The sequence below is a fragment of the Xyrauchen texanus genome, chromosome 6 (assembly GCF_025860055.1).
Source record: "Xyrauchen texanus isolate HMW12.3.18 chromosome 6, RBS_HiC_50CHRs, whole genome shotgun sequence".
Classification (NCBI taxonomy): domain Eukaryota; kingdom Metazoa; phylum Chordata; class Actinopteri; order Cypriniformes; family Catostomidae; genus Xyrauchen; species Xyrauchen texanus.
In genome coordinates, this window is record NC_068281.1 from 26,427,872 (window position 1) to 26,443,432 (window position 15,561).

Genomic DNA, 15,561 nt, shown 5'->3' on the forward strand with positions numbered 1-15,561 from the left:
AAGACATTAGTATTTATGAAAAATAAAAGTTGTATTTTATACTAAAGCATAACCTGATAGAATATTGTATGAAACCATATTGTGGGTTGGATCTTGATAGCTGGTTTTATTACTGCAATTTTCAACAAACTCCATGACTGGCAAGTGGACCTGCAGTGATTAAAGAGGGAAATAGAGCAAAGAAGGGAATAAATGAACAGAAGAGTCAAAGCAGCAAGCATGAACTAAAAAAGGGGGTAAATACAATATAAATGTAAACTGTATTGGAGTGACCATAAGTAACAAGTAGAAGGTCTGTGTATACTATCATTTAATGTTTAGGTTTAGGGTATAATTTACCTTTGAGTGTTTTCTGAGGGAACTTGCGTGAGAGTATGATTTATTACAGTGTGTGCAAACATATTGTTTGTCATCTGTGTGAACACGAATGTGTTTTTGTTTATCACTGCTGTTCGCAAAACGCCTTTCACAGTATTTGAAAGGGCATCTGAAAGGTTTTTCACCTGTAACACAAAAGGGGTCTGTTAAAATTATTTTATGCCAAATTTATATGAAATCTTTTTATATGAAATTAATTTATGAAAAAGGAAATACATTTTAAAAAGAAGCAAGACATTAAAATAAACAATATTTATGATCTTCTTTTAAAGACAGCCATGTTTTATACACCTTGCAATATTGTGAATTATTGGGTGGCTAATTGTCATGATTGTCATTACCTGTATGCGTCCTTTCATGAATTTTCAGGTTTTCTGCCCGTGCAAACTCCTTTCCACATCCATAGGAACATTGAAAAGGCTTCTCGCCCGTGTGTACTCTTATGTGATTGATCAGTTTATACTTGGCCTTAAATGGTTTCCTTGCACGGAAACAATCCTCCCATAAGCAAATGTAATTACATTTCACTGACCCATCAACATGTTCCACTGCCAGATGTGAGATGAGGTCCCTCATTGTGCAGTAGGTCTTCCCACAAGATTGTGGACCACCAAGGGATTGCTCCAGCCACTGGCAGGTGAACCTTTCACTTAACCCATTAAAGTTCAGAAAGGTGCCACTACGCTGCAGATCAATAGTTGTCATTACCCCTCTTATGTGTTCATTCAGCTCCTGTCTGCCATAAAGCTCTTCGGTTGGAGTGAATGGTGTAAAACTGTTCATCTTCCAATGAGCCTCGTGGTCTTGATAAAATTCATGCTCAGCAACAGAAGAAAACCCATCCATACAGTTTGAGGGCTCATACTGACCCCAAGAAACTTCAGTGAAATTCCTTTTGCAGTGCAGAAGATCCAAGGAAGATGTTGCGTTGAAAGAGGATATATGGGCTGAGTCACGATATGGCCAAAACTCACCCGGTATGTAGTAGACCGAGGAGGACACCGTTGCCCGTTCATGACTAACACCATAGACTTCAGCCTCTCCATCAGCAGCATTATCCGTAAACATCTGAACACAAGACCCACACGCAGTCATTCCTGAACTGCGTTATAACAGACTGCTTTTGACCCCTACTTGTAAGTTGACTGCCACGTCTACCCATCAAATCTCAATGGCTCTTTGATCTCCATGAGCAAATGCTTTGAATGTGAGACAAGGCTTTGAAAGAAAGCAATTTATGCAATTAACGGTGGATGATTTTAATTCCCCAGACTCCCGTTATTAAGCATCTGCACTTGTCATTCGTCAATAAATAAATAATTAATCTGAAGACAAAAAGCATTTATCAGGGCACTCTTGGTTGCTTCACTCAGCAATATAAACCTTGTATCATTGAGAGGAAAATCAAAATATAAAATATTTGGACAACAAAAAGATTTCAAAACAGCTTTATTTTAATTAAAAATATGGAATGCATGTGATTTCATTCTGAACAAAAGGAACAAGATTGCGTGAACTGTTTATTGTCAGTTGCCAATACAGTGATACATTCCAACCATTCTTTCCCAGGTTGAAACATTACATGATGTTAAATACATAAAACATTTGTCATTTTGGTTTTTCAAAATGTGGAAAGCTATTTTACAATACATTTAACAAAAAACAAACAAAAGAACAACTCAAACTGCCAGACAAACTACAAAGAGTATCAAAACCAAACTACCTCTTTTCAAACTCAGTTTTATGGCTTCAAATATTTACAGTGACTTCTCAAGAGATAAAGCTCACTAACCTGTTTGATTTTGCTGTATAAAAAGTATATCACCGTGAATTTGCTATAATTTGTTTAAGATGGATTGTAAACATTGTATGAATGGAGAGTATACGTTTCTGTAACCCGCACACACACACAAGACGAGACAGTCACAATGTCGGAGGAAAAACTGCTTTAATAAAAATAAAGCAGGCAAAAGTACATAACAGGGTAAATCCAGAGGGAGAATCGTCGAGGGAAGCGTAGGGTCAAAAGCCGGGGAATCAAAGTATAAACAAGGGGCAAATCCAATGAGAATGGTCGAGGGAAGCGAGGGTCAAAGCCGGGGTAATCAGAATAGAGTAGCGGGAAGGCCTAAACAGGGGAGCTAGGGGAACAAGAGACCTGGCAAGCTAAGGGGTAACGAATCACAGGGGGGGGTCAAAACTAGACGAGACTAGCGGGGGGCAAAGACACGGGAATCTAAATACAATAACCAACACCCGTGCAGCGAAAGGGTGGTGATATATATAGGGGCAAGTGCAGGTGTAAACCATGACAGGTGATGAGACGAGTGCAGGTGAAACTAATGTGCAGGAGTGCAGATGACGCGAGTGCAGGTTGTCATAATGTTCTGGGGATTGGAAGCGCGTGAGAAACTCGAGGAAGGGAGATCGCCTACGAGCATGTGAGCGAGTAGGAGCAAAGTGGGCGTGAGGGCTCGAGCAAGCAAAAAGAGCGTGAAAAGCTCGAGGGGGCGGAGTGAGGGAGTGTGCGTGTGTGTGCTAGACGATGCGGGGAGAAGCAGAGGAGCGGGGTTCGTGACAGTTTCATGGCCTCATCAATTATGCACCTGAAAAACCCTGCATATCCAATGACTATTTGGTATAACAATGCTTTGGAATTGCATAGGAGAAATAAAGTATAAAATATTTTTTATTACGTTTTATTCGGTATAAACAAAAATCACTGCAAAAAATGATAGTTTAAAAGTGTTTTTGTCTTGTTCCTTAAAACAAGACACATTTACTTGAGAAGCAACATATAAGATATTTAGACTTGCTTTAAGAGAATGTATCTTAAATATACAGTAAGTGTATATAAGTGTATTTTTTTCACTTGGTTAGACTTCAAGTGCAGTAAAGACAAAATATATTTATATTCAAGATCTATTCTCTAAAAGCAAGTATAAATATCTTATATGCAGCTTCTCAGGTGAATGAATCTTTTTTTAAAAAGGATTTTTAGAGATTTTAAAATATTAATATTTGTAATATTATATTCAACATACTCGGATAACAATTTTATCTTCTGCATTATAGTTCCTAAAGTAAATGTTCATTGTTTTAAATGAGTTTTAGATATATATATATATTGGAAAACTTGCCAAAAAATCTAAAACAAATCAAAAATATATTTTGTAGCAGGGGCGAAGACTCCCCTCTCTCACCTTTGTTCATTTCAATCCATCTTTAACTCTCAAAAAAACCTCTCTCTTAAGAGAGAATAAAGCTGCTTATTGACAATTTTCTTCACAAGTAGAAATGCACAGTGACATGTATATTATGATTCAATAAATCACGAGCCATCACGTTATAATCTAGCTGCAGCAAGCGTGCATGCTCGAGGGACAAGCGTCCCCGTGACATAATGTGCATCAGCCGGGTGCAGTTTCAGTCTCCCCCCCTCGGATCGGGACATTCACGCAACTCATAGAAGAGGTGCTGACCGCACAGAGAAATTACTGTTTCGGAGTTTGTAGTTATTTACATGATCTGCTTCCATATTATTTGAACTTTATTAAAGCTATAATAACTCATGAAATATAACTGCATTAAAGATTTGTTTGTTTTTGTGTTTCCTTTAAAGAGCTCTGCCTACGCTTATTCCACGAGAGTGCTTCTGTACTTATTTTGTATTTTTGCATTATAATTCCCTCAAACTTTGCGATTTACATCACCTGAAGCTGTGAAAATGTAGAGTGCACCTGGACTGTGAACTGTGTAATTCTTCCTCTCCTCAGTCAAGTGCGAACTGTAGTGCTGCTCTCGCACGTCATCATGAGAGTTTCATATGATCACGTTACATTAAATTACATCAAACGATTATTCGACAACGGAATTTGTTTTTTTTGTCGAAGTTGTCAATAACGTCGACTAATCATTTCAGCCCTATTCTAGAATCATCTAGAGTTGAAGCAGTGCAGTATTTAAACAGTCCTCAATTGCTTTAATACAAAACACAATACACCAATAAAATGCATATAAATAAATAATAAATAAAGCAGTAAATTACATACAATAATATTATAGTGTGCACTAACAAAATTCAATACTAAATATTAAAGTGATTTAATGGATACAAGTGATCCACCAATGGTGCATCTCTAACCAGGTCTCTACGATCTTTTTAGGATTTGTAGCGTAAAAGCTTTCTAACACCAAAATAAACATCTAAAGCAAAAAAAAATTGAAAATAATGATTTTTTTAAATATTATTACTATTTTAATATTAGTCTTTGCAAATTAAAATAATTCCCAGAAAACCTTGCTGATATTCATTAATCAGGTTTCTCTTCATTAAAGCTTTGATTTTGTTTTCTACATGAAGAATGACAGCAATCAACATCTATGCTTGTTTAAAGTATACTAAATACTATAAAAATACTAGAATGACATTAACCGAGACAAGCACACACTTGCACATTTTCTTAACAGTAAAATCAGAGTTTGAGTCTGCCAGTATGTGGAGGATCCAGAGTAAAAGCATCAATCAAGTAGCACTGAAATCCTGAAATACCACTTAAATTCACCACTTCCGTCATATTTCAAAAAACGGTAAGCAATTAACCACACATTTATAAATTCTTCTTAATTACATCTATTATAACATACAGTATAACATAAAATGTTACTTTTCTTATATCATATGTTTGACAAAATACACCTGCTTTTTTTGAAAGTCATAGGGAACAAATTAATTAATGCACAATCAGTTCTCACTCCTTAAATCATCACATTTCTATCCTTGGACACCAATGGAGTGACCTTTAATGCTGTAAGTTTTTATACAACAGCCTAGTGCCAACTGTATTGTACATTGGTTTATATATATATATATATATATATATGTTGTTTAAACAAGAATCAAATATCTCTTGACACTGGAATGAAAATTTTGTGTGAATTTGAACTCTATCAAACTCAAAATATCCATACACAATGCTCCTGGAGGTATAAAAGAATGCTTCAGAAGACATTATGCAAGAATAACATGTGATTGATTCAAGTTGGAATAAATTTTTTATCCAAAATATACTTCTAACCAATAATTATTACATTTAAGACTTTTAGCCTACTATAAAGACACCACCAAATAATTAAGTGACAAGAGTAGCACTGGTGGGAATACTAATATGAAGAATAACAAAATGCATGGAGGACAGGCTCTTAGCCACATCACATCAGCGCTTCTATGAGGTTGACTCTTACCGATGCATTCCCACATGGAGTGGTCCATTGTTCAATCTGCTTGGAAATGGTTGATGGAGACTGTGAGAGTAACCCTTAGCAAGCACAGTCCTTGTGGGAGCGCTGTGGCTGCTCCGTGAGCTGAGGACACGGTTTGTTTCCAGTTACAGTGGGATCGCCAGACTCCAGGCTCTCTGACATTCTCTCACAGATGATGTCCACCAGCCGCTCAAATGTCTGCTTCACATTGATGTTGTCCTTGGCACTGGCTTCAAAGTACTCAAAGCCTGTGACAGTCAAGAGAGGTCAAATCATAATAATGGCACTGTTATAGTCAAATCAATTTAAGAACTAAAGGAAAACATCCTGAAAACTTGAGGATAGTCAGTGAGCTTGCACTGAACTTAATGGCTCAAAAATTGATAGAATTCCCATCTCTTCAATGGCACAAATGGTATAAAGCTGTATAAAGCTCCTATATCCCATCAAAATTTTCCACAACTCATGTTGTCTGGAGTTCATTGTCTACTCAATGTTCTTAGAAAGATATTATTTCTATGTTTTGTACACAGAACCATCCAAAAACACTTTAAACTGCAGTACAGCCCATTGAAGAGACTGCATTGTAATGTACTACTCACTACTTGGACTTTTTCAAATCTTATTGTTACAGCTTGAAACCATGATATATACAGTTGAAGTCAGAAGTTTACATACACCTTAGCCAAATATATTTAAACTCATTTTTTCACAATTCCTGACATTTAATCGTAGAAAAATTCCCTGTCTTAGGTCAGTTACGATCAGTACTTTATTTTAAGAATGTGAAATGTCAGAATAATAGTAGAGAGAATAATTTATTCCAGCTTTTATTTCTTTCATCACATTCAAAATGGGTCAGATGTTTACACACACTTTATTAGTATTTGGCAGCATTGCCTTTAAATTGTTTAACTTGGGTCAAACCTTTTGGGTAACATTCCACATGCTTCTCAAAATAAGTTGCTGGAATTTTGGCCAATTCCTCCAGACAGAACTCGCACATGCCTTTTCACTTCAGCCCACAAATTTTCTATTGGACTGAGGTCAGGGCTTTGTGATGGCCACTTTGTTGTCCTTAAGCCATTTTGCCACAACTTTGGAGGTATGCTTGAGGTAATTGTCCATTTGGAAGACCCATTTGCGAAGTCTTGAGATGTTGCTTCAATATATCCACATCATTTTCTTTCCTCATGATGTCATCTATTTTATGAACTGCACCAGTCCCTCCTGCAGCAAAGCACCCCCACCCCCATGCTTCACGGTTAGGATGGTGTTCTTTAGCTTGCAAGCACCCTGTTTCCTCCAAACAGAACAATGGTCATTGTGTCCAAACAGTTACATTTTTGTTTCGTCAGACCAGAGGACAATTCTCCAGCAAGTAAGATCTTTGTCCCCATATGCATTTACAAACTGTAGTCTGGCATTTTTATGCCAGTTTTGGAGAAGTGGCTTCCTTGCTGAGAAGCCTTTTATGCTATGTCGATATAGGAATTGTTTTACTGTTGATATAGATACTTCACTTACCGTTTCCTCCAGCATCTTCACAAGGTCCTTTGCTGTTGTTCTGGGATTGATTTGCACTTTTCGCACCAAACTACATTCATCTCTAGGAGACAGAATGCGTCTCCTTCTTGACCGGTATGATGGCTGCGTTGTCCCATGGTGTTTATACTTGCATACTATTGTTTGTACAGATGAACGTGGTACTTTCAGTCGTTTGCAAATTGCTCCCAAGGATGAACCAGACTTGTGGATGTCCACCATTTTTTTCTGTGGTCTTGGCTGATTACTTTTGATTTTCCCATGATGTCAAGCAAAGAGGCACTGAATTTGAAGGTAGGCCTCAAAATAATACCACAGATACACCTTTAATATACTCTAATTATTAATCAGATGCTAATTGGCTTATTGCCTAAAGGCTTGACATAATTTTCTGGAATTTTCCAAGCTGCTTAAAAGGCACAGTTAACTTGGTGAATGTAAACTTCTGATCCACTGAAATTGTGATATAGTCAATTAAAAGTGAAACAATCTGTCTGTAAACCATTGTTGGAAAATTACTTGTGTCATGCACAAAGTAGATGTCCTAAATGACTTGCCAAAACTATAGTTTGCTCATATGAAATCTGTGGAGAGGCTAAAAAATGTGTTTTAATGACTTCAACCTAAGTGTATGCAGTTTTGTTCCTCTTATCAACATCATGTACTATACAATAAAAAGAACAAACATTAACACCCACACAGAGCTAACTGAAGTTAATTGAAGAACATGCGAAGAGAGTTAAAGGTGAAGTGTGTAATTTCTGTGCCAATAACATCACCAAAAATAATTGCGATTTCTTTGGTTGATCTTCCAGATTGGCACAGCTGGGCATAAGAACATTGGATCAACCAATGGCATGAGTTTGGGGCAGTTTTACCTGTTTGTCCGAACTACAGTGTTTTTGAAAGCTGTTTCAAAACAGTAAAATTGATTGCAATTCTGTTTAGTGCAGCTAGTGGTACAGAAAATGACACACTTAACCTTAAATTTGGTGTGTTGAAGCTATATCGATATCTATATATTCAGAAGTGATATGATAGGTGTGGGTGAGAAACATCAAAATCGATGTAAAAGGTATGGGAGTTCAACTGTATGCAGTTTTGTTCCTCTTATTTTGAAGATACAGATTTTGGAGCTACAAAGGTCTGATCACCATTCACTTGCATATTATGGACCTACAGAGCTGAGATATTCTTCTAAGAATCCTTGTTTGAGTTCAGCAGAATAATGTCATACACATCTAGGATAGCATTAGTAAAAAATGATGCGAGAATTTTCATTTTTGGGTGAACTATCCCTTTAACTCAAATAATAGAATGCAACTAACCATCTACTCATGCATAGTAATGATTGAGCAAAATAAATAGGCTTAATAACTTCTAAAAGGGAGAATATGTTTTCTTCGGTCTCGTCAAATGTTGTGCATCCAAATAAACCTTTACAAAATGTAGATTTCAGGCAAGCATACTGCAAATTTGACACTCATTCTTTTCATATGCAAAGGAGCTTTGCGATTTGCCGTAAACTACCGCGAGAGGTTCACGGAGAGTAGTGAACCTGCAACACACCTTTGACAACAATGGGTTGTCAATGACCTCACAGCCTCTTAGTCATTCCCATTAAAAATCAAAGATGGCGCTAGTGTGAATAAGTGAATAATATAAGCATCTTTTGTGATTATATCAGGATGAAAAAGTGCATGTTTTGTTGCATTGCTCACTTTCTGAATATAATTTTTTAACATGTAAAAGAAGTTTAGTTTTTGATGCTGCTAAGAGGGCCAATGTGCAATTGAACATTTAGGCAATGTATTGATTTACATATAAAATCTAAATAAAATATAAAACAGCAATAAAGTAATTTAGAAACAGTTCTCAGCTTTTTGGGGGATATATAGTCTACATAAAGAATACGACATGCTTTTGCTTAAAAAAAAAAAAAAAACTATTAAAATATAAATTAAATTAATCTGATGGATTAAACTGAACTAATTGACTGGAAAAATTCTTCATCAGAAAAAAGTTCTTGTTGGACACAGAAGTGCAAATACATATTATTTAAAAGACTCATACTCACCTAGCTGTTCTGACAGTTGTTTTCCTCTCTCAGAAGCAACTACTCTCTCATCTTCCATGTCACACTTATTTCCCAACAGCAGCACTTGAGCATTGTCCCACGAATATGTCTTAATTTGCGTGGACCTATAAGCAGTGAGGGATCATTAAGATCAATAACTTTATAATATTTAGGAGCATCTGACATCACAAATATATCAAGTGTATACTTTTGAAACAGCCCACATTATGAGAGAAACAAGGCCACACCATGCAGTATGTGTCCTTTTAATGAGGTGCATTCAAACAGAAGTACCAATTTATTGTAAAAATACTATCGTACCAGTCCTGAACAGCATTAAAGGAATCCTCGCTGGTGATGTCATACATAAGAATAAAACCCATGGCTCCACGATAGTACGCTGTGGTGATGGTCCTGTACCTTTCCTGCCCAGCAGTGTCCTGAAATATAGAAAGAAATTAGAAGCATAAACCCTGCTGTTTCCAAAACAAATCTTATATACATATCTAAATATACATCTGTACAGATGTTCCTCAGAAAATCAATTCTTGGGTTTGTTCTACACTATATCATATACAGGTGAAACTCGAAAAATTAGAATATCGGGCAAAAGTTCATTAATTTCAGTAATTCAACTTAAAAGATGAAACTAATATATTATATAGACTCATTACAAGCAAAGTAAGATATTTCAAGCCTTTATTTGATATAATTTTGATGATTATGGCTTACAGCTTATGAAAACCCCAAATTCAGAATCTCAGAAAATTAGAATATTGTGAAAAGGTTCAGTATTGTAGGCTCAAAGTGTCACACTCTAATCAGCTAAACACCTGCAAAGGGTTCCTGAGCCTTTAAATGGTCTCTCAGTCTGGTTCAGTTGAATTCACAATCATGGGGAAGACTGCTGACCTGACAGTTGTGCAGAAAACCATCATTGACACCCTCCACATGGAGGGAAAGCCTCAAAAGGTAATTGCAAAAGAAGTTGGATGTTCTCAAAGTGCTGTATCAAAGCACATTAATAGAAAGTTAAGTGGAAGGGAAAAGTGTGGAAGAAAAAGGTGCATAAGCAGCAGGGATGACCGTAGCCTGGAGAGGATTGTCAGGAAAAGGCCATTCAAATGTGTGGGGGAGCTTCAAAAGGAGTGGACTGAGGCTGGAGTTACTGCATCAAGAGCCACCACACACAGACGGGTCCTGGACATGGGCTTCATAATGTCAAACGTCTTACCTGGGCTAAAGAAAAAAGAACTGGTCTGTTGCTCAGTGGTCCAAAGTCCTCTTTTCTGATGAGAGCAAATTTTGCATCTCATTTGGAAATCAAGGTCCCAGAGTCTGGAGGAAGAATGGAGAGGCACACAATCCAAGATGCTTGAAGTCCAGTGTGAAGTTTCCACAGTCTGTGTTGGTTTGGGGAGCCATGTCATCGGCTGGTGTTGGTCCACTGTGCTTTATTAAGTCCAGAGTCAACGCAGCCATCTACCGGGACATTTTAGAGCACTTCATGCTTCCTTCAGCAGACAAGCTTTATGGAGATGCTGACTTCATTTTCCAGCAGGACTTGGCACCTGCCCACACTGCCAAAAGTACCAAAACCTGGTTCAATGACCATGGTATTACTGTGCTTGATTGGCCAGCAAACTCGCTTGACCTGAACCCCATAGAGAATCTATGGGGCATTGCCAAGAGAAAGATGAGAGACATGAGACCAAACAATGCAGAAGAGCTGAAGGCCGCTATTGAAGCATCTTGGTCTTCCATAACACCTCAGCAGTGCCACAGGCTGATAGCATCCATGCCACGCCGCATTGAGGCAGTAATTAATGCAAAAGGGGCCCAAACCAAGTACTGAGTACATATGCATGATTATACTTTTCAGAGGGCCGAAATTTCTGTATTTAAAATCCTTTTTTTATTGATTTCATGTAATATTCTAATTTTCTGAGATTCTGAATTTGAGGTTTTCATAAGCTGTAAGCCATAATCATCAAAATTATATCAAATAAAGGCTTGAAATATCTTACTTTGCTTGTAATGAGTCTATATAATATATTAGTTTCACCTTTTAAGTTGAATTACTGAAATTAATGAACTTTTGCACGATATTCTAATTTTTCGAGTTTCACCTGTACACAGAACCAAAGCCTTAAACTTAAGCTTACTTAGGGGTGGGCGATATGACTAAAATCATACAGTAATTGTTTTCTGGAAAACCAATAAAAATGGTTTAACATAATAAATAACTACATTGTTATGCCTAAAAAAAAAAAAAAACATTTTAAAATGAAAACTACCTCCTCTTATATAATTTTCTCTTTATTTAGAAATTGACAAACAAAGATAAAATAAAATAAACACTCAGTTACCATAATACTCATTTTCACATTATGCCACATTTTGTTCTGATATGCTGTTGACCAGTATTATTATAAACTTTCCTCAAGATCTTTTTAAAGCAAAGTAACAGAAAATATTACATAATTTTAGATACACAACGAAAATAACACATCTTGCGGAAAATAGATTCAAAATATATTAATAAACACTTCTTGCAAAAAAGATTTTAAAAAAGACAGATTTATACAGAGTGCATCTTTCGGCTTTCATAAAATTCTTGAGCGCATTTCATTTTAAGGTGTTATAACAGATTGTTTGTATTACCACAAATTATTATTGTCGAGCGATAAAATTGTTATAATTGGTGTCATATTTTGTGTACCAGATGTCGCACCTGTTTTAATAAACTCCCCTTTAATTTCTTAACTTTTCTATTGATCACATCAGCAAAAATTCATTAAATGATGGAGACATACAGATGTGCGGTGTAGTCAAGCACACCTCGGCACGTTAAAGATATGATCCTGGTGTCTGCATCACAGTGACGCTGTCCCCACAGAATGTGCCAGTCAGATCACGGTGGACTTCTACATCCTCTGCTGTAGAGCGCTCAGAACCGGCCCGCAAAATAAGAATCGCATTGAATTAGCCACAAGTTTGTGGGCGCGTTTGAACCGTTTCCTGATCTGCATAATTCCTTTAGTGAATCTGCCGTAAATTCATTACCCACTCAAGCCTGGTTTGATTTTGATGTGAAGCGTGCCCACTGATAGATACGGTCACGATGCACACATGGATATTTACAGAACATACCACGCTATAGCAAAATCTCTGTCGATTGACACTTTGTCTCGTCACCACGATATATATCGTCAAATCCTCCAGCACTAAGCTTACTTAAAATAAACACTGATTTTTTTTTTCCTTCAGGAAATACACATCTAGTGCTTAGATTGTCATTTTCAGTTGATTAACAGTTTCTTTCAAATACTCATAATAACGCAATTCAATGAAAAGTTGCTCTAACGCAAAAGGACTCTAGCTGAAAGAAAACATGATAAGAAAGCTTTGGATTAATTCCTCACCCATATTTGGAGCTTTATCTTCTTGTCATTTCTATAGATGGTCTTCACTTTGAAGTCTATACCCACAGTGCTCACAAAAGCAGGTGTGAAGGAGTCATCAGCATAGCGGAACAGGAAGCTAGTTTTACCGACACTGCTGTTACCAATGATCAAGATCTTGAACATGTAGTCAAAGTTCTGATCAGTAGACTCTTTTTGTCCAAAGCGAGCATCATTGGCTAAGGCCATCTGCAACAATTAAACAGACTCAGTGCCAAAGTATGGGAAAATAAGAATTGCATTTAAAATGTTATTTACAGACACCATACATGTTAATAATAGTGTTCAAGTAAAAATTAAACTGAGTTTGCAAATCCATTTACTAGTATAATATGCTGTAAATACACGAGGAAAACAGGATAAGCATCCCTTGAAAAGGAAAGCCATTTTAGAGGCGATGCAAGCTGGCAATATTTTTTCTTTGCAATGACATGCACTGACAAATGCACAATACGCCAGAAGCCTCATGTTTAAGACTTTGCGTATATTTCAGCCTAAAAGAATGAGTATGCACAGTTAAGTGTCAACATATTTACGCCAAGTTCCTTTGAAATTCCTGATGTTTGGGAAATTTCAATGCCCATTTTGTGCGTGCGCAATGTGTACCGTCAAGCCCCAGGAGTGTTTTATAAAAGTAAACATGGTCAGTTTTGTTTTCATGTTACTGTAATGTTCAGAACTATGGTCATTTTGTGTATTTTGAATAATCAAAACCAGACAATTGTGAGAGCAGGTTATTTTACAGAGCATAGAGACCACATTTACACTTACCGAGAACTTTATTAGGTATGCCTACTTATTAGTGGGGTTTTCTAATCAGCAGTGCAATGCATAAAATCATGCAAATGGAAGTCAGGAGCTTAATTTAATGTTCACATTTTCTCAAAATGTGATCTCAGTGATTTTGACCATGACATGATTGTTGGTGCCAGATGGGCTGGTTTGAGTATTCTGTAACTTCTGATCTGGGATTTTCAAGCACAAGTTCCAGGGGCAGACTGGCCATTGGGAGAACCAGGACTTTCCAGAAGTGCCGATGGGTCGCGATAAGCTGAAATGGGCTGCCGCTTTATGCAGAAAGGCCCAAAAAACGGCGCTGCGATATGCCCACCTGCGGAAGGAAAAGCCTTGTTGATGAGAGCGGTCAATAGAGAATGGCCAGACTGGTTCGAGCAGACAGACGGTCTACGGTAACTCAGATAACCGCTCTGTCCAATTGTAGTGAGCAGAATATCATCTCAGAATGCACAACAAGTCGAACCTTGAGGCGAATGGGCTACAACAGCAGAAGACCATGTTGGGTACTTTATTATGACCATAGAGTTCCTAATAAAGGTCTTGGTGTGTGTACAGTCATATCCTGTAATTCCATGCATAACTGAAAGATAGGAAGATCCTGTAACAAATAAGTGCCAGGATAATGCCATTCTTTTAGTTTTTTTCATAAACCACAACATTTCTGTGAATGAATGTTTCTATCAATGTGATGAAATAAATACCCACTGAATTACATTACAAATACAAAAATGAAATAGAGGGTGTAACCTGTAATATTCCTGGATCCTTCTGGATTGCGAAAGGCAGCACTGTGGCCATGGCTTTTAAAGGTTTTGTGCAGGCTAAACCCTGTACTTATCTGGCTGTCAGGAACTGAGCACACTTACAGTCGTGCCTTAAGGAAGATTACACCCATATCCCTATTTCAGAGTGGAACACTATGGGGTTTCTTTTCTCATATACGCACAAAACAGCCTTTGAAACGTATTTCTAACCAAAATGACCTGCTCTCATCCATGATTTTATTAGTTAGGCCATTCAGTCCACCCGAGTAAGTAGCCCGTGTCAGAGACACATCAAGGAGCCATTGGAGGAGCCAATCAAGCATATGGCTCCTGCTTCGCTTGCACTGTGCGTTGAGATGACATTATTAGAGCAAGAAACAGTTGCAGTAAGAGAACAGAAGCTATTTTCACACTGCAACAAACGCTGACTATCGAGACGTTTACAAGGCAAATGCCCTCTTTGAGAAAGGGATTGCAACTACTGTATGACGGACACTAGTTAAGTCTGAAGAGCTCTAGTTAGCATCTATCCGCTTAACACACAGGCTGATTTCAATTCGGGTCAAACTCTAACGTGCCCATCAAAACACACACCATTACACAGATAACACATACATGCCAGCGACAGTATGCAGTTTAAATGTTTGGTCTTTGCATGCACTGTGATTTTTTTTAAAGCTTGTTTATGTTCCATCACAGTTAGCTATGTCAAATTAAGATTACACTTCTTGTTTTAAATGAAAACCACAGCTCTTCTGCTTTTACAGTGCGACAAATAAATCATTTCAAACTAAACGCAAGAGAAAAGGGTGCAATACTGCCTAAGGAAACCTGTCTTACCGTTAGAGGAGGTTTATTTGGTGTGGTTTGAAAAGAGTTCTCTCAGCCCGTGCACCTGCGTTCGTGCATTCGTCACTCGACTGGAGACAGCTAGAGGCGGGGTTAAACAATGACTGACAATTGGAGGAGCCAATCACACGCTTGTTCTTTCACCTCACTGGTGGGATAGGCCTTCTGGACTTCTGAACAAAATTCAGGATGTGTAGCTGTACAGGCGATTGCCAGCGTGATGTTGATTTCATTGTAAATAAATATGAAATAGCTTATGTTTCATAAATTGGTCAGTTAGTTCGTGCATTTCTTCGAATCAGTGTTTTAAACGAATCAGATGAAACAATTGAATGAATTACTCGTAATGTAGATGCTAATTTATCGCCACCTACTGGAGTAAATATGCAATCTCCAGGAATGTTGTTCTTCCTCTGGTTCACTC

The 15,561-nt window shown here is 37.4% G+C and overlaps 1 protein-coding gene across 1 annotated transcript; it reads right to left on the reverse strand.

Annotated features, from left to right (window-relative positions):
- Positions 1 to 1,893: 1,893 nt before the first annotated feature.
- On the reverse strand, positions 1,894 to 15,200 carry LOC127645253 (ras-related protein Rab-3A-like). Its single transcript, XM_052128809.1, has 5 exons — positions 15,129 to 15,200; positions 12,688 to 12,915; positions 9,584 to 9,702; positions 9,263 to 9,387; positions 1,894 to 5,888 (listed from the first exon to the last, which is right to left on the reverse strand). Exons 2-5 carry the CDS (start codon positions 12,913 to 12,915, stop codon positions 5,698 to 5,700), a joined length of 663 nt encoding a protein of 220 aa, XP_051984769.1. The 5' UTR covers positions 15,129 to 15,200; the 3' UTR covers positions 1,894 to 5,697.
- Between the last annotated feature and the right edge of the window lie 361 nt (positions 15,201 to 15,561).

What these genes read in the sequence shown, in the direction of transcription:
- LOC127645253 (XM_052128809.1), bottom strand. Translation starts at nt 12,915, where the DNA reads ATGGCCTTAGCCAATGATGCTCGCTTTGGACAAAAAGAGTCTACTGAT. An exon ending in AGATAAAGCTCCAAATATGG is followed by an intron (nt 9,703 to 12,687) that starts GTGAGGAATTAA and finishes TCTATATTTCAG; the next exon opens with GACACTGCTGGGCAGGAAAG. An exon ending in TTTAATGCTGTTCAGGACTG is followed by an intron (nt 9,388 to 9,583) that starts GTACGATAGTAT and finishes CACTGCTTATAG; the next exon opens with GTCCACGCAAATTAAGACAT.